Source organism: Leptidea sinapis, chromosome 27, assembly GCF_905404315.1.
Source record: "Leptidea sinapis chromosome 27, ilLepSina1.1, whole genome shotgun sequence".
NCBI classification, from domain to species: domain Eukaryota; kingdom Metazoa; phylum Arthropoda; class Insecta; order Lepidoptera; family Pieridae; genus Leptidea; species Leptidea sinapis.
Window position 1 is genome coordinate 4,236,734 of NC_066291.1, and position 26,538 is coordinate 4,263,271.

Below are 26,538 nucleotides of genomic sequence, written 5' to 3' on the forward strand. Positions count from 1 at the left end.
CTTATCATCCTCACCATTTCGATCTAGAGTATTCCTCCATATTGTGGTTTCAGAGAACTTTCTTCAGCTTACAACCAGACGATGATATGAATTTCCTTGCGCAGTGTTACCAGGGCGACATACGTTCCTAAAAGGTTGGCAGCACTCTTGTGATACCTTCGGCATTTCCTTACCTATCATCCGTATACTCGTTTGTCTTCCTTTTTCATAAATAAAAACGTTTTAGCCTCAATTTGTGTATTAATTATGCTCAATGTTATGGAAAGATATTGATATGAGGTACCAGTGGGAGCCTCCTTTGCACAAGATGCCGGCTAGATTATGGATACCACAACGGCGCCTTATTCTGCCGTGAAGTAGTAATGTGTAAGCATTACTGTGTTTCGGTCTGAAGGGCACTGTAGCTAGTGAAATTACTGGGCAAATGAGACTAAAGGTGACGAGCGCAGTTGTAGTGCTGCAAGTAATTTTTGGGGCGTATCAATAACCATCAGCTGAACGTCCTGCTCGTCTCGTACTTTATTTTCATTAAAATAAATATTTCTGTTCCACTGGGCAGGGCGACCACATACCGTCACTGCAAGTCAATACCATATATTATACTCCACAAGGCCATGAGAACTTTATTATAACGCCATTGATGTCTGAATAATAAAGCGGGTTACACAGAGAAAAACGACGTCTTTCAATAGTTTAAGCCTGTGCTAGTCGGTCATTCTTCCATACAGACGCATTTACTATCCTGATTGACGGTGTACGTTTAAAACGAAAATTGATATTATTATTTGTCTCATAATTGTCTAGCCTTATATGGAAACAATAAAATATTATGTGTTTAAAGTTATAGGCGTCGAAACTTCCGTATATCAACAATAATATTAACGTATATAAAAAAATTAGGGTTTGAAAATGGCAAACCTGCTATCATACAGAGATAGATTAGTTCATTATAAAATTATTTGAAATTTTATAATGAACACGTACATTCATTATTTATTTCGTATTCAAAAATCACTCGAATTTTCGAACCTGACCGACTTGACGCCGCACCGAAACAAAATAGCAAGAATATTAATATAGTGTACCTATATAGTGTAACATAATAAATTAGGGGACCTCTCCCAAGCATTTTATCAAAACGTTGACCTTGCGTGAGCTGAAAGCATTAGTTTATTGATAGAATACGCCTTACTGTGGTTTAATTTAAAAAAATACATATTTTTGTGATATAGTTAAAACAGTACCCAAATGAATATAATATTAAATTAATTTACATTTATTTTTGACTACTTGATGCATGACATTAAATTGTGATTAAAATCATTTGTAAAACAATGAAGCAACAGATTCATAAGCATTATTAATTTAACCTGAGTTAATGAAGTGTTTTGATTTGAACATGTTGTCGCGAAAAGAATCGGCTTCAGTGGTTGCTTCTGGACATGATTCCTGAATCCCTGAACCACGGAAGGCGAAACGTGGCAAGCCGAGTTGTCGGTAAGTGGACAGCGTTGATCATTAGTCAGGACTGACTGGAGATTCAGGCCAGTCACAATTACGCCAGGTTACAGTGGAGGGTAACTGCAGTACGATATTAGTCATACTTCTCGGTCGACACTCAAAAAAGTCAATGTTCCTTCTCGGGAATGTATAAATAAATACTTCAAAACTGTATTGAATCTATGGTATATTAATTGACTTTTACTAATATGACTTGAGTGCCGCGGCTGATAGGTTTCTTAATTATGATGCGTGCACGACGTTTGGCCGTACTTGACTAACTGAATGGTGGGGACTGGAGGCTTCGTTCTCGGCTCACGCCTCACCCGGGCACTAGTGATGTGCCGCAACACAAGTGATGTGCCGCAACATACTCCGGGGCCTTGGAAGCTCCTGCTTCCAAATTGGCAGCTGCTGCTGGCTCCAATGATGGGCAGAGATACGAGACACCTCGACGGTTAGTGCCAGTAGTGGTTTTCACCTCTGCTACACGAGCTACTCCATCTATACCTGGGAACATATAAACTATTCGCCCCATCTTCCATTGCATCGGTGGAGCATTAACTTCTTTTAAAAGAACCAAATCGCCAGGCTGCATCGGTATACTTGGGACACGCCACTTATTTCTTTCTTGTGATACTTTATTGACATAAAATCAACAGACTTTGATAAAATCGTGTCAGTACACGATTCTTAAAGACCGTGTCTTTGCATCTTGTAAAACCTGTTAAAGGTGAACCTGGTGATCAGGTTACCCAGAATATTGTTTTTCTTTTTTTTTGAAGTAAAATTTCATTACGCACGTTTGATTTGGAGAGTAGAGCTGATAAATGCGTGACGTTGAGCGTTACAAACGAACACTAGCGTTACGCGAAAGGTGATTTCTTGATTATCTTGTAATTTCATGTCGTTCTTGAACAATAATATACATAAATATTTTGTTTACTTCAGTCGTGAGGTCTAAATCACATTCGTTTTTTTTAGAAATATTAGCAATATAGCCATTAAACAACAAAAATATCTGAACCAACCCAACTATAGTTGTATTTCTGAATACAGTAATCACATATTATGCTGAATATCCGAAAATTTCATCAACATTGGCCCAGCTGATTTGAAGTCCTAACCGGAACATACACAAATACATACAATGATTTTTTATGTACGTATATAGGTGTGTATATAATATAGATAAGGCGGATATTTCCAATGATGCTTTATAACGCGAGTGTGAAGGTGCGGTCAGAATAACAATGAGAAGTAACGTTTAGTGCAGCCGTGGGCGTGGAGTGTGGGATAAGGCCGCGACTACATTTGAAAACTAATGTTATTCAATTGTAACAGCCGTTATTTTTACGAACTCTATTGTATAACCACAGTCAATAGAGGAAGAATCTAAAACGGTGAAATGTACTTACATTTACAATTATTCTTGCTGTCTGATTTCAGAGACGTTAAACAAAGAGTACCTACAGATTAGTAATATGGAGGTAGTTGTAAAAAAATTTTGAAGGGTATCATTTATTTAAATGTTCTGAATCTTTTCTTCCAAGAATTTGTCACATTAAAATAGTTTTTTGCTTTACTGATTGTAATTATTGTCATGTTTAGCCTTGCCAGCCTTGCTTAATATAATAAATTGAAAGACTTTTTTTTTAATGTCAATGCCTTGCATGTGCCAAAAAGTTTGCGTACCATAGAGTCATAGTTTTACAAATTGTAAAGTTCATCAACATGAAAAAGACTAAATACTTTATCTTAGAGTACAGTTAGTAACACTATTTACAATTTCTGTAAATAAAATAGTTGACGTAAAGATTTTTTTTTTTCGAAAATTTAGTACTGATTTTTTCTGCAATTTGATTGTGTTTATCTTCGATCGGATATTATATACCAGTGAGGTAATAGCTATGTAGGTGTACATAAGAGTTAGTATCAAATGGACAACATCCGTCGAGTGACATAATGACGTAGTTAATCCAATTCGTAAGGTGACTACCGCGCAGTAGCTGAAGCGACTACAATAGCTTCTCGAGTTGCTTGGATATTTAAATGTGTCATTAAATGACACCTTCCATAGCGAGCATCCACTCATAATAATTGACATAGATAACGTCATCTTGACGTAGTCCAGATAAAATTGCGATGTTATTTAATTCCTGTAATGGCAACACGGTTCTTGACTAACGTTGGTGATGTTCAAACTTATAACTTATCTACTCTATAGAAGGTTGCAACGCGTGAAAAATGAATGAATTAGTACCTAACAATTAGCCTAACCACTAACGAACGCCCATAAACTCAACGAAACGAGATAAGTACTTAATTAAATTAACGAAATATTATACCTAATTATAATATTACGCGTTGTTCCTTAAAAAGTTTGTTATTTAAATGTGCAGGTCATATTAATTAAACGAAGAGATCGGATTGCAGAGTAAATCATTTGTATATAACTAACATCTCTTACTAACTACCACAGTGTTACCACAGTATGATCATTTTGGTTTTTAGAGAATCGCACAATAATTCTTTAAAAAATATAAAACATCACAATATTATGCTTCATTGCTATTCAGATGATTTTGCGTGTTTTAAAGTTCACTTTAAAGTGACATCTAGCGGTGCTGGAAGGACCTTCTTCAAAACTTAACCTTACAGTGGAATTAGAACTACAATGGAGAATTTAGTTCGCGCTTAACACAACAGGTGACGGTAAAACACTAACGTGAATTTATGAGAGCTGAAATCTTGCGGACTGATTTTGTAATTTTAAATACTTTAACTTCCGGCATAATGGTATTGTACAATTGATTGTTCATAGATAGATTAGATAATACATAGACTTGTTTCATCTGTGCTTATCGCTAGATCGATTATTTATGTACAACAATGACTGCTCAATCTGAATGGGAGAAAATACTGTTTTGCAATGGAATTCTGCTTAAAATTTTAAATATTGTTATATAATGTAACAATAGAATTAAAATCGTAATAAACTAAAAACTGAACATTGAATATATTTTTTAGAGAATACTTGTTCGTTTTATCTGTATGTATGTCCGGGCAAAACGCGAACACTAGATTTTATTCAAATTATAATTTGCACATGAATAAGAATAATTAGAGGTCGGGACAGCATAATATTATAGGCTACTTATTGTCACGCCAGATGCAGACATCCCTACTAATATTATAAATATGAATATATGTTTGTTTGTTACGACCGATTTTGATGATATACAGAGAAAGACTAGTGCTTGGAAAAGGACATAGGCCATTAATTGCGAAAAAATAAATGTAGGGATTGAAAAAGGGGATGGGAGTTTGTATGGGAATTCGTTATTTTCGGAGATAAAACCATAAACTTTGAATTTAGGCACTTGATAAGTAGTAAATTATAAAGATTTGTTCGAGCATTTTTGGAACTTTGACCTACATGGGGTTGAAATAGGATATTAAAGTTCGTAGCGAAATACTATTAAAGAGACTGCCCACTATTGTTATTACAAGGGATATCCGCTGTATCTGTAGAAGAGCGCTGCCAGCAGCGGAAAGAACAGTTTGTATGTGTGTTATATGCAAAGTATCCTAAAAAAATTAAAATGTTACTAAGCTAGAGGTCCCGGGTTCGAATCTCGGTAGGTGCAATAATTTATATGATGAATATGGATGTTTGTTTCCGAGTCATGGATGTTTATTTGTATTTATGTATGTTTAAGTAGCATATATCGTTGTCTTGTACCCATAGTACAGGCTATGCCTAGTTTGGGGCAAGATAATTTGTGTAAAAGTGTGTCCATATTATTATTATATAATATCTGACGCAAGGCCTGTAAGCCATGTTTGCGTATACCAAGTTGTTGTAGTTAAGTGAGTAAGATGACTGATCAGTGAGGTAAGATTGTCTATGGTAGGTAATTTACTTAAATGTCATAAGTAAATGTTGATATATCTACATGTGTTGTGTGAATGATGTTTCTGATAATGTTATCTTTGTTGAAATTAGAATGCCGCAAGAAATTTACGTTTTGTGTAATTTGACTCATGCCTTATTTGCATTTGTTTGACCTCAATATCTGGATAATTTTCACTAATTACTAAAACCATCTATGGAAGGCCGTATCATTGTCAAATCATATTAAGTACCTAATAGATATGCCCTGAAAATGGATAGGATACCCCTAAGGCACAACTCCAATAAAGTTTTCTATTTTTCAATATTTTTTTGCTAACTTTTTTCATTTCTGACAAAGTTGATGCCAAAGTTTCGCAGTCGTGAATCAAGCACGGTGAAACACATTTTGTTGAATATTTTATACAAAATCCTTGCTTTTTATTTGCATTGAAAATATTAATATATAATATTTAATTTCAGTGATACTGACTGAGTCCACCTCTAGACCATTGTATCGGTCAGTCTCAGTGTCATAAGCAAATAAAATTTATAAATAAAGAATGAATTATATCGGCCACGGTGAGTTGACTCTAGTAGGCTTCTTTACTAAATTCAAATTATCATTGCAGTTTTTTGGAGAACAGGAAAATACATTTACGTATTGAAGATCCCGAAACGGGGTCCATATGTCGGACTCAGGTCTAAACACAGACCCTCTGTGCTGACACATAATATATTCAACTAGTAATATTATATATTCTTTGTTGCTGATAGCCCTAGGCTTATACAGCGAAGCCAGGCGAGGGCCTTGGAGGCCATCATTATCATTCCAGAGAGCGAAGAGTAAGATTTGCATATTGTAGTTTCTCTTAATATTGTCGCTCGGTGTCCAATTTTACAGTTCTGTTTGGTAAAAATAGTGGTAAAAGATTCAGTTGCACATACAAACAAATACGGGTGAAACGTAATATAGGTAACTATTTAAATAAAATAAACAGTTCAAAGATAGTTAAAAAAAACTTATTAATCGATCAAGCCACTTAGGAATAGAATAATTACCAGCAATTTTACTGGTTAAGGATAATTATTATGCAAATACGTCGGTACCTATGATAATGAATGAATAGGAACGTTTTCCTCGGCTCTAGTAATAGCAGTTTTCAGTAAAAACTGCATGACGTCATCGCACGTTGCGGTCGCGTGGTCTACATCCCCCTCTCGCCTCACTCCTCCCCTTATACAACTATACAGCGATCGTCTTGATGCTCGTCAAACTAGTGTTGCCACTCTCAAAGTTCAATTACTACAGAATTCTACCAATATACTAACTATACATGATTCTTACATAGGCTAATAGGCATAAGAATCGTTGTTATCAATTCTTTGTATTATGTTTTAAATAAGAAGTTTATTTAATAGTATTTATGTTAATCTAAATATTTTTTTATCTAAAAGGTCTAAATTTCGTGCAAGTTTACAGACTGGAATAATTATATTAATTTATTTAATGTAATTTATTAAATTATAAAATTAAAAGTATTATTTTCTACTGCAGTTCTAGCACAAACATATTAACTGTAGTTGTAGTGAATATTTATTTAACATTAGGATACCTTGTTATTAAGTATTTAAATATGTTTGAAGTTGTTTTAACACTTGTTAGTTACAATTATAAGCAGTGAATCCCTTTGCAATTCTAAAAAACCTAATCACGTATCTATATACGATTTGATTTCAATTAAGCCCTATGGCTTAATTGAATAGTTCCAATTCCGCATCCGGCTTCATAAACAGATCAGTTTCAATGGTATTGTTTTTATTAGACCTCTTTATATGTGATTGATTAATTATTTTTTTTTTTTATATTGAAAAATTATTTAGACCTTTGTATTCTTTTTCATCAGTAAACGGATATTGGTAAACCAAATGATACTTTCAGCTAATGAGCACATGCTTGATCGTCACTGCAAACAATCAAGCATCTAAGACCCATTTATAAGTAAACTCTAGGTAAGGTAACAAATCAATAAAAAAATTGACTTGATAACCTTTATGTCCAAATGATTTAAGTTTTTTTTAGTGTTAATTCCGCCAATATTTGTTTTTAAGTCGAATTGTTTTAAAAACAAATATTGGCGGAATTAACACTAAAGAAAACTTAAATCATTTGTATAATTATGGATTTCCGCAAAGTAACGCCTAATTCAATAAATTTTCTAACTTTTATGTCATTTAATCTACTAAACGCAAAAAGTAGTAGGCTGGTATACATATTAAATAAAATAGCCTCAATTTGTTGAATCTGCAGTTCAGTAATTATTGGCCCATAAATTCCTAGGAAATCGTCGCCTTTTCAATTGACCTTCAATATGTTTGGAGCTGTTGAACTTAAAAAATGTAAATGAACCAGCTAACTAAATTAAGTTATTGAAAGCTACAAAAAAGAAACAGAAAGCTGACTAAGTCTACCAAATTAGTAGTAAATGTTATTAGTATGTCGTTGTGGCGCGCAATCACTGAAGTCTGAAGTATCGTCTGGCGGGTCGCGGCAGCCGGCAACCGGTTGGCGGCAGTATTTTACCGATTTTCGATCCGTAAACAACCCTCGCGATGTCAACTCACCCCGCACTAATTGTCTCTGGCACTCGCGCCAGCGTTACGTAGACTTAGCGCGCGATCTCCGTTTTGTTAGTACTTTATTTTTCTTTTCATTTTCCAACTTCAAGAATGGTTTCGAGATCTCGTGGGGGCCACGTGTTGGTTTGGGAACAGCCTGGCTTGGAGGACCAACGCTCAGGGGGATATAAAGGTATCTACCCACTTGTCCCCATACGTTGGGGCTTTGTAGTCGTAATTTAATAATTATCCACAATATTAAATACAGTCTAGGGTAGGGTAAGTGCATTAGTTCTAGGCCTGTTTGCAAATATTCTATTTCACAAGGGGAAAAAGCGAAATGCTCTTTATTAATATGATAAAATATTGTTTTGTCTATAAACCTAACAGGGGTTTTTCTTGTAATCGAGTATATTATTGAAAAATGATTTTAAATATTATTCTTCTTTTAGTGTATTTTGTAACCAATGTACAGACCTGAATTTTGTGCGGTCAGAAGTCCGGTTTAATACGACATCGTACGTAATCCATTCATACGTATTGATGTCTCTGTTTTTAGAACGGAGTATAATAGAGACGAGCGAATGCTTTCAATCTGATTCCTGGAAGGCTAGAATAGGGACTGAACTCTGAAACCTGCAGTTCTGACGAAAAGAAGATGTATGTACGATTCGGAACGCAAGCTAAACTTTACACAAACTGACTTTTTGTATTATAGTTTTCAAGTAACTTTTATTTCTCTAATACAGTACTGTATAGTCACTAAATACATGATTATAATACATATATGAGTAATGTAAGGGATTTAGTGGGGACTAACATCGTAATTCGTAACACCCTTGCTTGGACCATGCGTGGTTGCCAGATCGACTAATAAGATACAAAATTTCTTTGATATTGTGTAATAATATATTGGCTTGTTCAATTGGAAACAAAATTTAATCTACATTTTACATACCTATCTTAATTCTTTTTTCTTTGAGGCAAGATTCATCGTATTATGTCATTTCTAACAAATAATAAAAACTACTACTAAATGTTTTTTATATTACGGAATTTACGTTAATTATAATAGTTTTATTGGTTTGCATGATGAAGTTGTATTTTTTCATAGCTATTATGGTAGTTAAAAAAATAATTCTTCGGACAGCAATGCAAGCAAAGGGACCCACCCTTTGTGTACGAAACCCCTTCGAGTTACTTATAGATTTAAATTGTGATGCAATATTATGCTGTACGGAGAATCCCATCTACCAGTGGGATGCTCCTTTGCATAGGATGCCGGCTGGATTATCGGTACCACAACGGCCTCTTTTGTGCCGTGAAGACACACACTTAATATTACTGGTAAGCATTATTGTGTTTCGGTCTGAAGGGCGCCATAGCTAGTGAAATTTCTGGGCAAATGAGACGTAACATCATATATCTCAAGGTGACGAGCGTAATCGTAGTACCGCTCAGAATTATTGGGTTTTTCAATAATCCTGTGCGGCACTGGATTGTAATAGGCAGGGCGTATCAATTACCATCAGCAGAATGTCCTGCTCGTCTCGTCCCTTATTTTCATAAAATAAATCTACATACAACTACAAGATTGTTAATATATTTTATGACTTCTCTTGGGCAAATATGGCAACACCTATTTTTTGTCAGTCAGACAATCTCTGAATCTAGTGGGTCGTATTACTGTGAAAGGATGTATCTACTTGTACAAAAAGTGCCGGCATATAAAGTCGGTCATTGAACTGCGTGTCACGAAAGCATTTTTAAAATTTATTATTTTGATCGATTGCACTGCACACCAAACACGTTTAAAATTGAACTTATTTTTCTAAATCTTGTAAAGTTATAGTGGGGTCAACGCTCACTCAGCGATGGTTCAATTTCAACATAATATTATACGGGCGGTATTTTTTTCAAGATTCGGCAACATTTTACTATTTAATTTATTCTATATTGCTGTAAAAGATTTTGATTCTTACACGAATTACACGTACAACTGAAAGCGACCTAACTGGAAATTTAAAAATTAAAATGAATACTTTCGCGGGAATTTATCTATTAGAAACTAATTTTGTCAGTTCGTGTGCCATTTGCATTATATGTAGGTACTTAGCAATTATTATATTTATGTATTCTGTGGTCGCGTTAGAAACTTCTGATTAGGTAAGACAAAATTAGAAAAGAGAATTATATATTTTCATTAGCGAGCACAGTTTATTATATATTGTATACAACAATGAAAAGTGAAGTGTACAGCCATTTTTCTCGTTTTACAGTGAGAGGTCAATTGCTCCGAATAATTTACTTTTAAACTATAGATATGCCTCTTACTAAATCAGATAGGACTTGCTCCAAGTCCTAGTTTGTATTTTCTGTCAGGCCGTCACACAACCTACAAGAAATCGATTCCTTAGAATTCAATTAATATTTCAACATTTTTGGCATACTTGTAGTCGTATGTTCATCCCATCGCTCAGAATATGTTCAAACCTAAATTTCATCAAAATCTGATGTTTATTTTCTAATCGTTACATATATAATTCTTCTGTACGTGTCTAAACCTCCTCCAAGACAGCTGGACCGATTAGAATGAAATTTACTGTGTGTGTTCAAGTGGATTCGAGGATGGTTTAGATTCATAATTCAACTACCCCCTAAATAGCTGGACCGATTTTTTTAGAGTGTTCTAGTGAATTTAAGGTTTGTTTAGATTCTCAATACAGTCGACACATAATTCTCCTACGTATGTTAGTGGTCTCCTCCTAACGTCTGTCGGGTCCGCTAGTTCTATTATAAAATGACAATGTAAATAATGTGTTTTAGTAATTTTTCGGTGGAAATAATAAATAAATGCCGATGGGGTACCGAACTATCGGTTACAAACGATTGCTAGATGTGTAGACTGTCCGTTTCGGCTTCAGTTTCTAAATTTTCTCAATGTTTGAAGTTAAATTTAAACTTGATGCAATTTCTTACGGAACGGGGCTATCACTGTTATCAAGTGAGCCTTGTACTTGTTTAATTATGGCTGAAAAGTCTATCCACTGCCAAATAACGATATTCAAACCAGAAGACTCGCATACGTCGTAAAAATTAAAAATATAAAGAAGTTTGTTTAGCACCAAAAAATTTATTCTTTGATCGTTTCGGACTGTCCTTTAGCAGCTGCCATTTGTTATACATTCCGACTCTTTATTTGATCTCCTTACTTATATTATTTAAATTAATTTAATACATTTATTTGTACACCTACTACATCATTCGTTTTAACTGTCTGCACTTTTTCATTATAATATGTAACTTTCACTTCACCAAATCTCATAATCTTAAGAGAAATTTAGCAGCTGTTTTTCCATAGAATTTTTTTAAACCCTAGTCAGCAATATTTTTTTCAATAATAATGATCAATATCGTCATTATTTGTACCAATCTCTCTCTTTTGCTTTGTTATTCTTGGGAGTGCTAGGGTACTTCAAGCAGCTTAAAACGGCTAAATCATATAGGCAGCAAGCTGAAGCCTTAGTAGTGTAAAAATCTGAAAACAAAATGGAAATTAAAACAATCTGACTCAAAAAAAAAAAACAATTTAGATTCCAAAATTTAGTAACGAATGATTAAGTTTTCGATTTGCAAATATTCGCGAATGGAACGCTGATATTTTCTGAACTTTTTATTCAGAATTTTTTGTCGTTGCTGCAGCTTTCTTATTCGCGCTCATTATTTTCTCGTCCGCGTAAGACTGAAAGAAATATTAATTTGTAATTTTTAAATCTGAGAAATGCCCCAATTATTATTTCTGCTCGAAAAGCGCTACAAAGTCTTTTCATCTCATATTAATATATTATTGATGACAAAAAAACTGTTATCTACGTAACATGCCCACCCATTCGATGATGATATCTTATCTAGTTATCGAGTTTGTTAGTTATTATCCGGTGTGTCATGCACGGTATAACTTGGATTAGAACCGGCTTAGAAAACCGAAACAATCCGATCTAATCTGTGGAATTAATTAATATAAATTTGCTTTGATATCGGGGAAGATGTTCCTAAATTATCAGTATTATGATAAATATATATTTATTAATATTTATTACTTCACTGGCGAACATCTGCGACCTTGCGATTGGAATGAAACAAAATACTAAATGTTACTTGCCACAGTACATATGTGAAAACCGCATTGGTAAAGCTGTTTCAGACTCAGAGATAAGCTTGCTCACACAAACAAGAGAGCATTTTAAAATGTTTAGATATAACAGAAGTCTTTATAATATATATATCTCTGCTGAATCTTCTGGAAGGCGTATAGATACTATCATTTAATAATAGTAATATTGACACACTCATACAAAAATTATCTTGTCCCAAACTAGGCATAGCCTTTTCAAGTGACAAGACAACGATAATATGTTTAATACAATATAACATCTATTACATCTACTTTAACATACATATATACTTAAAAACATTCAAAGACTCGGGAATGAAAATCCATATTCATCATATAAATGTTTGCATCTACCGGTATTCTAACCTGGGACCTCTAGCGTAATATGCAGGTTCACTAACCACAGTGCTATATGGGTCACTATAATATAGATGTAGGTGAAAGTTGAGAATAGTTAGTTACAAGAGTTATTAATAATTTATAGAATATAAAGACGATAGCTGCCCTGAAAAGTTTGTTATTTCGACTTGTTAACTAATTCACGCTTTATACAGTTTCTAGTGAATATATCGAAGTTCGTGTATTTAAACTTAAAAATTATTTATGTGTATCGTTCCAGACCAATCATTACTCATACAAGCTCACTTTGTACTTAAACATATAATACTACATAATATTTTATTTTCTAAGAAAATTTCAACAGTACGCGTGATAGTATAAATTTTTGGAATATGTTTAAAATTAATGAGATTAAATTAAATAATTCCTTAAAGGCCGGCAACGCTCTTTTCATTCCTCTGGTGTTGCAAAAGAATGTGGGTGGTGGGCGGCTTAACACCAGGTAACCCGTACGCTCGTTTGTCCTCCTATTCCATAAAAAAAATATGTTATTCTTTACCTCATCAATGTTAGTTACTCTTGTCTACAGTAAGCCTCCCAACCAATTCTCATAAAATTTAGTACGCACAAAGTACCAAGCTAAGGGTTGGATACAGAATATCATCCAGAAATATTTGAAGTAGTCCCTTGGGACTGCAACATGAAGAAGTAGTGAATAGTAATCTTGTATCTAATAAATATCTAAATGCTTGAATCGAACATGTGAACTAGACGCACAGCAAATGTTGAGAAAAAACATAAATATCCATGTGTGATATATATTCTATACTATATGTATCGCAAAATATCGCACCATACCTAACAATGAATTGGTATTATTTAATTAATATTATACAGCGTTTCATGGAAGTGTTTCGTACGCGTAATATGTTCATCGTTCTCGGAATGATTCGTCAAGTTTTGTTTTGTTTGTTGATGGTAAGAGTATAATAATATTATATTATCATAACTCACCTGCTATCGATGATTTATTTTATTCTTATTGCATTTGTTGCAATATTATGTTCGAGTATTCTGATGAGTTATCTCTATTTCATTGTGACTTCGTAAATTGTTGTTACCTAGATATTTTGCAGCTTTTTGAAGTGTAAGCTTCTTTAGCCGTGCTGAGTATTTTAATTTGTGGGTACTTGGTTACGTACCTATGTAGGTACCAGGGGCGTGCATACCATACAAGCAATTAGGCTGTGCCCACCTCGTTAAGAACCTATATAAATATTTAGCTCTAGTGTTAAAGTTTTAGTTTAATTTCGTTCTATAATTCTATAACTAAACTTTTATTGAGCACCCACTCATTAAATTTTACCTTAAGCGAGATACTATATAGTACATACGAGTATAGTATACTATTTTTCCTAGTAAGTTGCGCAAAGTTAGACCACTATAATTATTTTCAAACACCCTCACCACATTCCCGCACGCTCAGCTACATTCCCACACGCTCTTGTCAACGTGTCTGAAAGTGGTACATTGCGAACGCAAATGCATGTGCAAAATCGAACTTTGCGCACGATAATAGGAAAAATACCTACCGTAGGCAGTCTCCAGATTGCATTTTCCAGATTATATTTACAACTTCAATATTAAGAACTTCAAACTTAATACCTACTGTTGGACTGAAGCGCAACTATGACTTGTTAGATCTACAGTGCTTACCTTGCTAGAAAACCGATGCACGCCACTGGTAGGTATATACCTGTGATGAATGAAACTGTGCCGTCGCGCTAGAAAGTGTAATGCACGAATCCAAATAAATGTGTACAGGATTTTTTTTTTATGGCCGGAAACACTTATGTTATTTCTCTGAGCATGGACAGCGGTGATCTAGAAATTATTGCTAATAACAAAACATTTCTAAAATAAGTTTTATTCGTTAAATGTTCGTTACCAGTTTTAAGGAATCTATTTGTTATCTCATAATGCGATATAAACAACAAACCGCAGAATTTTTCCTCATACAATAAGCACTAGTAATCCACAATGCAAAGACTATAATTCAACTAAGTGTAATCATATCATTCAAACAATTCAAGCGAAAACCCGTCCAAAAGTGCAAAAAAATGTAATAAAATTTTAACCGAGATAAAAGAGCTATTAACTTTTTCATTGGACTTCAGTGAATGCGCCCATCGTTACGTGGATTAGTCAGAGTCAAGGTCGCGTAGACCGAGAGCTAGGTGCTAGATCGCTACACAGTTCGGAATTGTTTCGCGAAAATCGTTTGGTGACTGGCTGATAGGTGGGTTTACTTATATTTACCATGAAATCATGCATACGTCAACGTTTACCAATTTTACGAAATGCAAAAACTAATAGGAATTTTGTATTAACATCACAAACGCTCGCAAATCTTGCGTGTTGAATCGAATTGAATACAATGACCGCTTTCGAAGCTAACGCAGAACCAAACGGTCTAGATACGTTCGATTCGAAATTTCGAGTACCTCCTTGCTTCCGAACGGAAAAAATAAGAATAATATCGTTCAAAAAAATTAATGGAAATTTTCAATACATTTATGGTGCACTACTGCCGCAAACATGAATTATACGTTATTGTTTTTTCGGAAATCTTCATCGGAATGCGTATGTGTGCGGCCACCTTAAAATGTAGTAGGTACGGCCTGTCAAGCATGAGCATGGCAAAATCGAACTAATGATTTATTATGATTAATGAGAATAATTAATGTTATTAAGTGCCCAGCTTCTAAAATACCGTTTATTTTTCTCTATTACTCATTATTGTAGTCTGATTTTAAGTCTGGTAATTTGGTATACGTACCATGTTGTACATATAACAACAGCGCGATGAAATAAAGTGAATATTACAAAAAAAAACACCAAAGTAGTAAGCCTTGTCGAATTTTACTACAAAAACATTATTTGAAATTTATAAAGTGACTTAGTTTGGTAGTACCTACGTGACTTGAGTAACTTTGGTAGATACTTAGTTTTGTGCTTAATTTTACAAAAACCATATTTAATATATTTTGACTTGTCTTTTAAATTACTACCCCTTAACGTGTGAGTGATGGATGACCCCTTATGTGCACTTAAAGGTTGCTATTTAACCGACTTCAAACAAGGAGGAGGTTCAAAATTCTAACAAAATATTATGGTGATAAATGATGAAGTACTTATGTCAAGTCAGAGCGACAGAAGCGCCCCCATTTGTTTTTTTCCGCGTTTAAGAGGAATTTGGGGGCAAAACTTAATAAAGCAATTATATACAAATACATAAATTATACTACTTTAAGTAATATAATAATCTTTATAGTTATTATTTGTTTAAGATATATCCATTATCACAATCGTTAAACAGGTACTTAAGTAATTTAATATCCACGTTCACACAAACAGGTTTTTGAATTCAATTTTATCAAAAGCGTGTGCAATTTACTATCTCAAGTAATTTTTAAATATAATATGTTAATTGCATCTCAAATATAATTTAAATAAGAGGCCTCTTTGCCTGTAATTTGAAATAAGATATGCATGCCTTTAACGATTGACGACCTCGCTACATTTTGTGAACAGATTTTAAAGAAGATGGAAATAACTCAATCCAATCTTGGGCCAAAAAATTAAAAATAATGATCAAAATATATAGATAATATAAGATAATTTCATAAGTTTATATCAATATGAATAAATTTGAAAGAGCGACATCTCAAGTCAATTATTTCCGAATATGCAAATATTGGGGTTGAGCTGCAGGTTATCAACTGTAAAGTAGATCCTGTAGATGAAGCCACAACCTGAGAGTTGAACATGACATACAGATTTATCAACGATACGTCACTCGAACGGTTGGCTCAGTGAAAGAGCGCTCGCATGGAACGCGAGAGGTCGCGGGTTTGAGTCCCGCATCATTCATAAATTTTGTTTTCAAATTTAATTTGTATATATCAACTAACAAGCATTGGAAAGTTTGTGGATATTGTCAATTTGGGTTCTGTAATGAGATTTATTAAAAGTTAAAGGTATATTGCGGTTATTGTAAGACAATTTCTTTTACTAGCAGATCAGAATTTCTGGGGTTCTTATTGCCAGTTAGCAGCTATTTTACTGGAGACCTGTTTGAGTGCACGCCGTTTCTTCCTCAAAGAGTGCTTAACACTGAGCATGGACGGTAAGGCATGTATTCCAGACTTTTCGTCTTAATAACTGTACATAAAAGAGACAAAGGTCTCTTGGTTACTTATTAAAATGTCTTCTAGAGTACACAATATAAATTGTAGATTCCAACTTTTCGAAAACGTAAGACACACAGCACGGAGGAGTAAAAAAATAAGGACTCCGTGTCATCTTACATAACAGTGAAGCACCAAAACAAGCCGATTAACAGTAAATACATAGCCCCACGCACACACTTACACTAATACAAGCCGATCGGCCGCCATTATATGATTTGCCATCGTCTGTGACAGATCAGTTTGCGTTGCAATAATATATATTTAAAATATATATTTTAAAAATGCCGTCGTGCGTTGTGAAGAAGTGTAAGTTAACTGGTATCCCCCGTAACCGCACACAAACTAGCATAAAGGTGCTTCACTTGTTAATATCACACCGTGCAAGTTACTGTTGAAGTTTTTTGGGTGTAACTTCAATACAGATCGTTACATTACAGTGCCTATTACAGTTTGAGAAGTTTGTCACACTTTTTACTAATTAGAAAAAATTGGCTTAGGATACTAAAAGTAATCCCTTATAATAATAATATTCTAAGATAACTTATACGTCCATAATATGTACTCAGTCTCTTGCTGCTAGACAACCGATGAAAACAGGCCAGGCCAGGTCAACCTCAATTTTTTGACGTTTTTTTTTGACGTTTAAGTTAGTCCACAGCCTCATACAATATCAACTGTTAACTTATCTCTTAATCTTTGCTCCGTTCGTCATCAAAACAATCATTGACACAGAAAAAACCACGTAACTCACCCTAATGCTCTAATTAATTAGTCAAACATACCTACAAAAACTGACTAGACATCTTTTATCACGTTTGCTAAATATACCATTCATAAGTCGACCTTCTTGTTAATATAGCAATATTATACTTTATCACTATAGAGGTAAGGTTCAAAACGTAAAGTTTGAAGTAGTGGCACTGATTTCATGGACTTTGTACTGACGCATCAAAATATTACAGCGAATCATAAATTTAGTGCCTAGGACTTTTTATTTTTTTTTATAAGTATTCTAATGCGCTTTTGTTTCTAAGATTCTACCCTACCTACCTAATTTTATCCTGTATCATTTTCACGTCATTCGTCATTTTTTTTTATGAAATTAAGCGATGGGAAGAGCATGACGTTCATTGATACGCCCTGCCCTAATGGGCCATCCTGAGCGGCACTGCATTGTAATCAATGCAGATAGGTACTTGAAAAACAAAAAACTGAGCGGCAATACAATAGTGCTCGTCACCTCGAGACATTAACAGTTATTTAATTAGCTACGACGCCCTTCAGACGAAGCACAATAATGCTGTCATATTACTGCTTCACGGCAGAAATAGGCGCCGTTGTCGTACCCTCTAGCCGGAATCCTGTGCAAAGGAGCCTCCAACTCGTATAATTATAATCTTAAAATAATCATTATACCTAATACATATAGGTATATATACATTTAGATAATTATTTCCGTGAATTATTGCAATTCTAAAGGCAAAATATAATCGCATAATGTGTACTAGTAAATCTTCCATTTAGTGTAATGTCATCAATCATTCCTTTCAGAGAGCCATAAAAATTCTCATAAACTTCAAGTGTCCGCGGACCGACGCGACGCTCTTAGATTTTTGTGTGTGTTTAGTATGCGGATCATAGATAATAGATATAGATCATTGGCGCGACCGTGCGTGACGTGTATCACTGACGTCAAGCTTACGTTAGTTCACTAATCGACATCCGACACTAAAGGAAAAGCGCGCGAAATCTAACTCCTACACTTACGTGACATTTGAATTACAGCAAGTTCTCAAAAATTGGTTAAGGAATACAGCATTCATCCTCATCGAATTCAGTAAATACATTAAATACATTGTGCATTTAATATAGATCAATATGGCCCATCATGTAATATAAATGAATATTTTCTAAGATATTATTACAGATTTAAAATACTAGGACATATTTTTTTTTCTTCTTTTCAGTCTACGAAACTTATTTTTTTATGTTATCGTCGTTTATTATTGAGATATCAATAACGGGATCACTCGGAAATTACATTATATTTTTTTTTGCCTTAACTTTACTTTTTACAGAACAAAGTCTGTCCGGGCAGCTAGTACATAATATTATATAAATTTAAAATTAAATAGAGCAATTTTTTTTCATGGTAGTAGTTGATAATACACGGAGTACATTATTATTAGTCAATTACATTTCTGTTCGCTTCAAGGTCCTTGCCACAGTCCTCTTAAGTCTCCTTGTCGGTTCTACTTATCCAATTTATCCATAATTGCCCTTTATATGAGAGAAATGACATATAGGTAATCGACTTTGTTCTGTAACAAAATTTTTTTAGACACAATAATGATATGATGATAATATATATCGTGAGTGCCCGTCATAATAATTACTAAGTTAAAGTTCCGCGATGATAAAAGTTTAAAAACATATATTATTCACGGACTAATAAATAAAGAAGGACTCCGCGCCGTGATATTAGCAAGTGAAGCACCTTTATGCTAGTGTGTGTGCGGTTACGGGGTATACCAGATACACAAGTTTTTCTCCCTTAAATAGTTATATATCCACAAATACTTTTGTAGTATTGTATATACACTTTTTCACAACTCCCCACGGCATTTTTAAAATATTTTATTGCAACGCAAACTGATCTGTCACAGACGATAGCAAATATGATAATGGCGGCCGATCGGCTTGTATTAGTGTAAGTGTATGTGTGGGGCTATGTATTTACACGTTTACCGGCTTCTTTTGGTGCCTCACTGTTATGTAAGGTGACAGGGAGTCCTTCTTATTTTACTCGTCCGTGATATTAATAATGTTGTACTTTACATTTTCCGGCTGATAATATAATTGTATATTCATGTTACTTTATAAACAAATATAAATATAAAACTACTACTATTACCATTTAAAACTGTAGCTATATATTGTATTTTACTCATTAAGGTGTTTCTGTACTTTAACTTTTATACAAATATTTTTGAAACTTATTAACAATAGTAATACTACTTAATTGTTGTTTGATTGATAATTAATATCCAAAAACAGCAGCTGAAAACTCAACATTCACAATTACGTAGTACTAAAATAGCTCAAATTATAAAGCGTGTTTATAATATTTACATAATTAATAATAGATGACACGATCGTACCTACAGTATTATATCATAGACCATAGATATTGACAACTTGGCCAACATTTGCATAATATTTGGCACGGCTTGTCGTCTTTATTAAAATGTCTGTATACGTTAGAAATTTCTTTACTTACACCTATTTTAGACACAATTTTTTTTTTTTATTTTTGCACACAGCGCCCTCTGCCACGTATCTTACCTTCCCGCGCAAGACATGCAAAGACATATTCTTTGTACTGTTAGCTTACTTTCTTTGCGTAAGCATACCTTTATCGTGTAATTTAGACTTTGTTCTTGTTATTTAATAAGTAGATACGGAGCCCATCCTATAAAAGGGAGTCTGACGAGAGGCTTTATGTGGCCCACCGAATTCACGTAGGGGAGAAGGGGGTCGCGGCAAATTTCACCTAATTTTATTTTTTCGCAAGAAATTGTTTGAAAAAAAAAGTATTTAAAACAAGGGAAAGAAAAACACAGCGGGTGTATTAAATAGAAATAAAAACGCATTTTTTTTGATGAATCCAAAGCAATCAAACACAAATAATTCCATTTAAATTTAAAATCTCACGGGAAATCACGGTTGGGGCGGAGAAAATCTCACTGTTCTTTGACCAAGGGGAGAAACCACCACACCTACATACTTTATGTGTGCCCCTAAGATACACATAGCTGACTGACTAGTTCTGCTCATTGCCTTGACGAAATATTTGGGTATTTCTTATTATTTCGTGTATATAGTCGGCAGTTGGCACTCTCTCTGCTACGTACATAGTCTTAGTGCGTCATACGTCATGTAACGTTTAATTTGATGTCTTCCTGCTCGAGTCGCACCAACTTTTAAACCGACTTAAAAAAGGATGAGGTTCTCAATTCGACTTTATTTTTTATGTTACCTCTCAGTTGTATGATACTGTGCCTACTAAATATAATTTTTTTTTGGTTCCAGGCGGCCTCGGTACCAGACACTGGGTGACGTTTATGCTGTTTCTGGGCATGGCCAACGCGTATGTGATGCGCACCAACATGTCGGTGGCGATCGTGGCTATGGTCAACCACACGGCGTTGCCCGTGCACAAGGAAGCCGTCGACACAGAGTGCGGAGACTTGGACGGAAATGCCACAAAGGTCTGTGGATAATAATTACGTCACACTATGTCCGATCCTTTGCCTATACAGAGCATTAAGAATAAGAATAACAAAAATTTAGGTTAAAACTTAGTATCCCGTAGCACGAATTTTGATGTAATGATAATGAGAGTAAAATAATTCTACCACTCTTATTACAAGGTAATGCACCGTTCGAGAGAAAAAAGCATTATAACTTAACCTCAAATTATGACATTTTTAAGGGTTTTAAATGTTCTAGCATAACCTAACTAATTTTAAGAGATTGTAATTTAGAGCTTTGGTCCACGAGTAGTGCTACTAGTACTAGTGCTACTATTTATTAACCTTATTACAAGGTAATGCACAGTTTTCAAGAAAATAAGGAAAAAAATTCCAACCAATAAACGGGTAAAATGCGTAATAGTCCAGTCATTTAAGCTTAAATTAGGTAAGAATCTCGGAATTTGAGTTACCCAGCTGTAAGTCTGTAAATACTTGTATATTGACACCCTAAAAGTTGTCTCAAAACCTACATATAGTAGGGTGTACGCAAGTATTAAATTTCAAGGTCACAAAAATCGGTTTTTTGAGCTTTTTTTGTAAATATCTCATTTCCTATGGGTTTTTTTGTTTTTTGTATTTATTATCAATATTGTAGAATACAAAATTCTCTAGTGCCTCCGGTCGAAAACGCGCCATATATAGTTGATGAACTATTGATAAATCAATGATTATAGATATTTGTCTATCTATATCTATAAGTATTTACAGACTTACAGCTGGGTATCTCGAATCCCGAGGTGAACTTACTATAATGACTGGACTATAAATAAAACACAGTTTGGTAACCAAGTTTTTCAAATTTGTAAATGTAAAATGGAATTAAAACAGGCATTAATGGGAGAAACTGTCGTTAATATTCTCTTGATTATATACTAGGTACTCTATATAATTTTAATGGAGGTTTTTATTGTTCAGGTGGAGTCCCAAGATGGCACCTTCGTGTGGTCCTCCACGCTGCAGGGTTACATCCTGTCCTCGTTCTTCTACGGCTACGTCCTCACTCAGATCCCGTTCGGAATTCTTTCCAAAAGGTAAAGTTCACTACATATTACGTACTTATATCATTCAAAATTGTTGGTTGGAATTGACTCTCTTGACTTAGCGGTCTTGATTGTCAAGAAGAATAGGTGCATATGTAATGCGGCTCACAATTTCTCGCCATCTCTCTCTGTTAGAGGTCATTCGAGTACACTCATGAACGGGGCCGCCCACAGTAGACTTGATCTGATCATCCCTAGCATAGGTGACATTTTAACATGTGAGACCACACCAACTGCAAACTAATTAAGTTTCAAATTTTAAAGGTATTTTATTTAAAACAAATACGCGCGATACATAATTCTTAATTTTCGGTAATCTCTAATTTCTTAATATAGCCGTGTCCAGTAAGGCTGGCCAAAATAGTTGGAAGCGAGACAATAAACCTGTCACGTGGTTCACATGCTATATTTAGATATTCACGATAACGGTTCCAAGAAATAATAAATTTTCGAGTATTGTTCGCGAGACGTGTGGCGAATGCACTCAACTAGAAAATTGACTATTTTATGTACTGCAATTTTTTTTTTATTACAATAAGGGACCAGCCGGACGTTCAGCTGATGGTAGCCCATTACAATGCAGTGCCGCTCAGGATTCTCGAATAACCCAAAAATTCTGAGGGGCACTACAACTGCGCTCGTTACCTTAAGACATGTCAAGTCTCATTTGCCTAGTAATTTCACTAGCTACGGCGCCTTTTAGACCGAAATACAATAATACTCACATGTTAAATAAGCACCAAATCTTCTTTGGCGTGAGGGATAAAAGGCATTTATTTTCTCAAAATTGATTCCTTTAGAATTCTTTTTGATGTCATTTCTTATACTACTAGATACTACTACCGCTTCGGAAACAAATGGCGCTCTGAGAGAGAAGAAGCGGCGCAAGAAACTCTCCCAGCATTCTTTTTTTATGCGCTCTTTTCAATAAAAATATACAATATTGTACAGTCGCTATAAAATAATCACAATCTAGTCCCAGGCTGTCCGATCATTTAGATATTCAGCAGTGGAGTAATAGGATTTACGACAGAGCCATTTTTTTTATAAAACATTTAAATTTATTTATAGATAATGCCTGAACAGTGGCTGGGACTTTATTGTAGAAGTGTATACATTTACCCTTAAAGCTACTATGTATCTTATGAAGCCTACTAGAATTAGTTACAAGCAATCCCTTATTTCTAGTGTTATAATAATGAAAATCACTATTAAGAGCTTCTATCTTCTTCTTCATATCTTTTCGAATGCAACTTCCAATAAAAATATTATAGATAAAGCGTAATAGTTACGCCTTGATAAACGAACAGGAGTTTCGAGTCTCGATTCTCGAGCCACTCGCCACAGAGATCATTCCGGATGATTGACCAATTCCGGCAGTTCACAAGGAAATCTCCCGTTTAGCTTTCGGAAATTTACAGCTTTTTAAGTTTACAGCTCTTTCACATTCCGCGGGGGCTTTTTATACCCTGCCTATAAGGCTTCTACGGCGACCCGTATATTCAGTACGAACTGGACGTTTTCTCTACGCTTTGGGTGATACAACTTGGATTAGCAAGCATTTTAGATTGAAAGACGGTGACAAAGTGAAGCCTCGATTGAAGTAGAAATGTCATGCAATGAAGAATGGTAAATGGTGGTTGACTACAAGGCGTGTTCTCTTTGCAGGTTCGGCGCCCGGCTGTTCCTCGGAGTGGGAATGCTGATCAATTCGGTGTTTGGTCTGCTGGTGCCAGTGGCGGCTGAGGCAGGCTACCCCTGGCTCATCCTCGTCAGGTTCATCCAAGGTCTTGGAGAGGTGAGCCTCGCTGTTGACACACTTATAAAAAATATAATTTTTAGGCCCGTATTCAAAAAGGCCTTAATACGTAATCTGTGATGAAGTATATTGTTGTCTTTTTTATGCACAGTTATAAAGAAAGAGAAATGCGTTGCCCTCATCCAACGTATTCCGGCGATCTTGACCAGATCGTCGGTCTATCTTGTGGGGGGCCTACTAACACTGCGTCTTCCGGTACGTGGTCGCCATTCGAGGACTTTACTGCCCCAACGGCCATCTGTCCGCGTAACTATGTGCCCTGCCCACTGCCACTTCAGTTTCGCAATCATTTGGACTGTGTCGGTAACTTCGGTCCTCCTAGGCTATGTTAGCTTTAGAAAAATAATCAGGGTATTATGGGTATTTTGATTATTATTATTATATTTTTTTTTTTTTTGTATTTTTTTATTTTTTTTTTATTTTTTTTTTTATTCTATTCAATGGGTAGTTTGCCATATTGTACGAGAAATCGGTGATGACTACTTGAATACAGAATGAAATCTGCTGGACAAAGGCCTCACCCAAACATCTCCACGACGATCGGTACTAAGCTGTGATAATCGATCGACCAGATTGTCGGCCCGACGAAATCTGTATATTCGCTCGTATTGGAGCACAATGGCACACGGCTCCCTCATTGCTCGTTTAGAAGTCAGTTATAATGCTAACTCTCCCCCTAACTGATCTATCTTTGGATAAAAAAAACTACGTTTAAAAAACCGATCTAAAAAACTAAAAAAAATAAAATAATATAATAAAGATTTAATTTAATACACTTCTACAAACCTTACAATACACAAACAAACAACAATATTAATAAAATACTGTTGTTTGTATGTGCTACCTATTGATAGTTTTAAGTCCTCCACGTAAACTAAAATAATCATAAAATTGTTCATAAAATGAAGACGAATGGGCCAAACTATGTCAATTTTTATGGGACCAAATGGCAAACATCCTGCATCGAACTAAAGAAGAATCTCAGCGTAATCGATGTGCATATATAAAAAAATATCAATAGAATTAAGAACCTCCTTCTTTTTGAAGTTGGTTAAAAACTCTTGAGCTTGCCCACTATGGCTTACATAAGAATCAACTCATCAGTTTTTCTAGTAGCATTAACGTTCGAATGTGATATATTTTATTTGATAAATCTATATTTGCAGGGTCCCATAGTGCCTTGTTCCCACGCCATGCTTGCCAAGTGGATACCGCCCAACGAGAGAAGTCGGATGGGAGCAGCTGTATATGCTGGTAAATACCACTTTATTAGCCTTATCAGCTCTGTCATTGAAGTCGCATTTCGCGTACAATTAGCTAGCTGCGTCAACCTTTAGAATGCTTGAATTTACTGTTTGTGCAAGGATGCTTCGTGAACTTGGTGGTCGTGATTACTGTCACAATTAATAATCTCAACCAACAAATACAATGATTTAAATAACGCTTACACTTAAATCCGATAATTCGGCATAGAGGAAAAAATGGGGTGGCGGATTACCTAGCGCCTACTGTAAATATATTTGGCTTATAACTCATGATTCAGGTTTATATTTTAATACCTAATTATCAACAGTTGCATACAAGACTTTATCTACACCCATAATATGAATCCTCTATAAAAGATTCTGAAACAGTTAGCTTACTAAAATTAAAAACACCAGTCCTAGTAACCATTGCATGACCCAAACGAGTGTTGTAATGTTCTACTGAATTTCATTACAACTATTAGGACATTGGGTTTTTTAATGTTGGCAATAAGCTAACTGTTTAAGGATCTTTAATAGAGGATTTAAAGCATGGGTGTAGATAAAATATATGGATTACTTACAAGTAAGTAGGTAGGTAATATATTTCTGTAACTGATTTCAGGCGCACAATTCGGCACGGTGATATCCATGCCTCTGTCGGGTCTGTTGTCGGCGTACGGGTTCGCGGGCGGGTGGCCTTCCATCTTCTACGTGTTCGGCCTCGTCGGCACGGTCTGGTGCGTGGCCTTCCTTCTCTTCGTGTCGGAAGACCCCGAACACTGTCCCAGCATCAAGGAGGCGGAGAAGAAATACATTCTCAACTCGCTGTGGGGAGCTGCTGGATCAAGTGTGAGTAGTTTACATTCTACAGGATATTTTGTGATGTTTAAAGTGTTTTTAAAATTATCGCATAAAGAATACCTTAACGGCCTTACGGATAAACTTGGTACCTATAAAATAATTATACCTAGTTAATATTAATTATACCTAATTAGAATAAACCAAGAATATGCAAAATGTTTTCAAATATACATTTTGCTTATGATTGGTTTATTCGCACGTATAACGTTTCCCGCGTTTATTTGCAAGGCTGCTTGACATTCGGAAAACTTCAGAATTATCATTGTGTTGACAGTGTTGTCAGCAATATAGTCAACATTTTGCATATTCTCAGGTATCAATAACTGTACACCAAGTTTATTTGTGAGGCCGTTAGTATTTACGTATTTACAATGTGTGTGGATGAATGTATATCCTACTGCATTACGTATTTACAATGTGTGTGGATGAATGTATATCCTACTGCACTATAAATTCTTTACTTTTTTTTTAACTT

General features: G+C 34.9%; 1 protein-coding gene across 2 annotated transcripts in view; it reads left to right on the forward strand.

Moving 5' to 3' along the window:
- The window catches only part of LOC126972799 (putative inorganic phosphate cotransporter), an 85,226-nt gene that overhangs the window by 49,550 nt on the left and 9,138 nt on the right, over positions 1-26,538 (forward strand). Inside the window, exons 1-6 of one of the 2 annotated variants that reach the window (XM_050819856.1) lie at positions 7,939-8,207; positions 20,873-21,051; positions 22,012-22,127; positions 23,805-23,934; positions 25,122-25,209; positions 25,825-26,051. In XM_050819856.1, the coding sequence (XP_050675813.1) occupies positions 8,126-8,207; positions 20,873-21,051; positions 22,012-22,127; positions 23,805-23,934; positions 25,122-25,209; positions 25,825-26,051 (822 nt within the window). In that variant the 5' untranslated portion in view covers positions 7,939-8,125. Of the gene's footprint in view, positions 1-7,938; positions 8,208-20,872; positions 21,052-22,011; positions 22,128-23,804; positions 23,935-25,121; positions 25,210-25,824; positions 26,052-26,538 lie in introns of those variants that run through there. The other variant, XM_050819857.1, reaches the window with a different exon arrangement.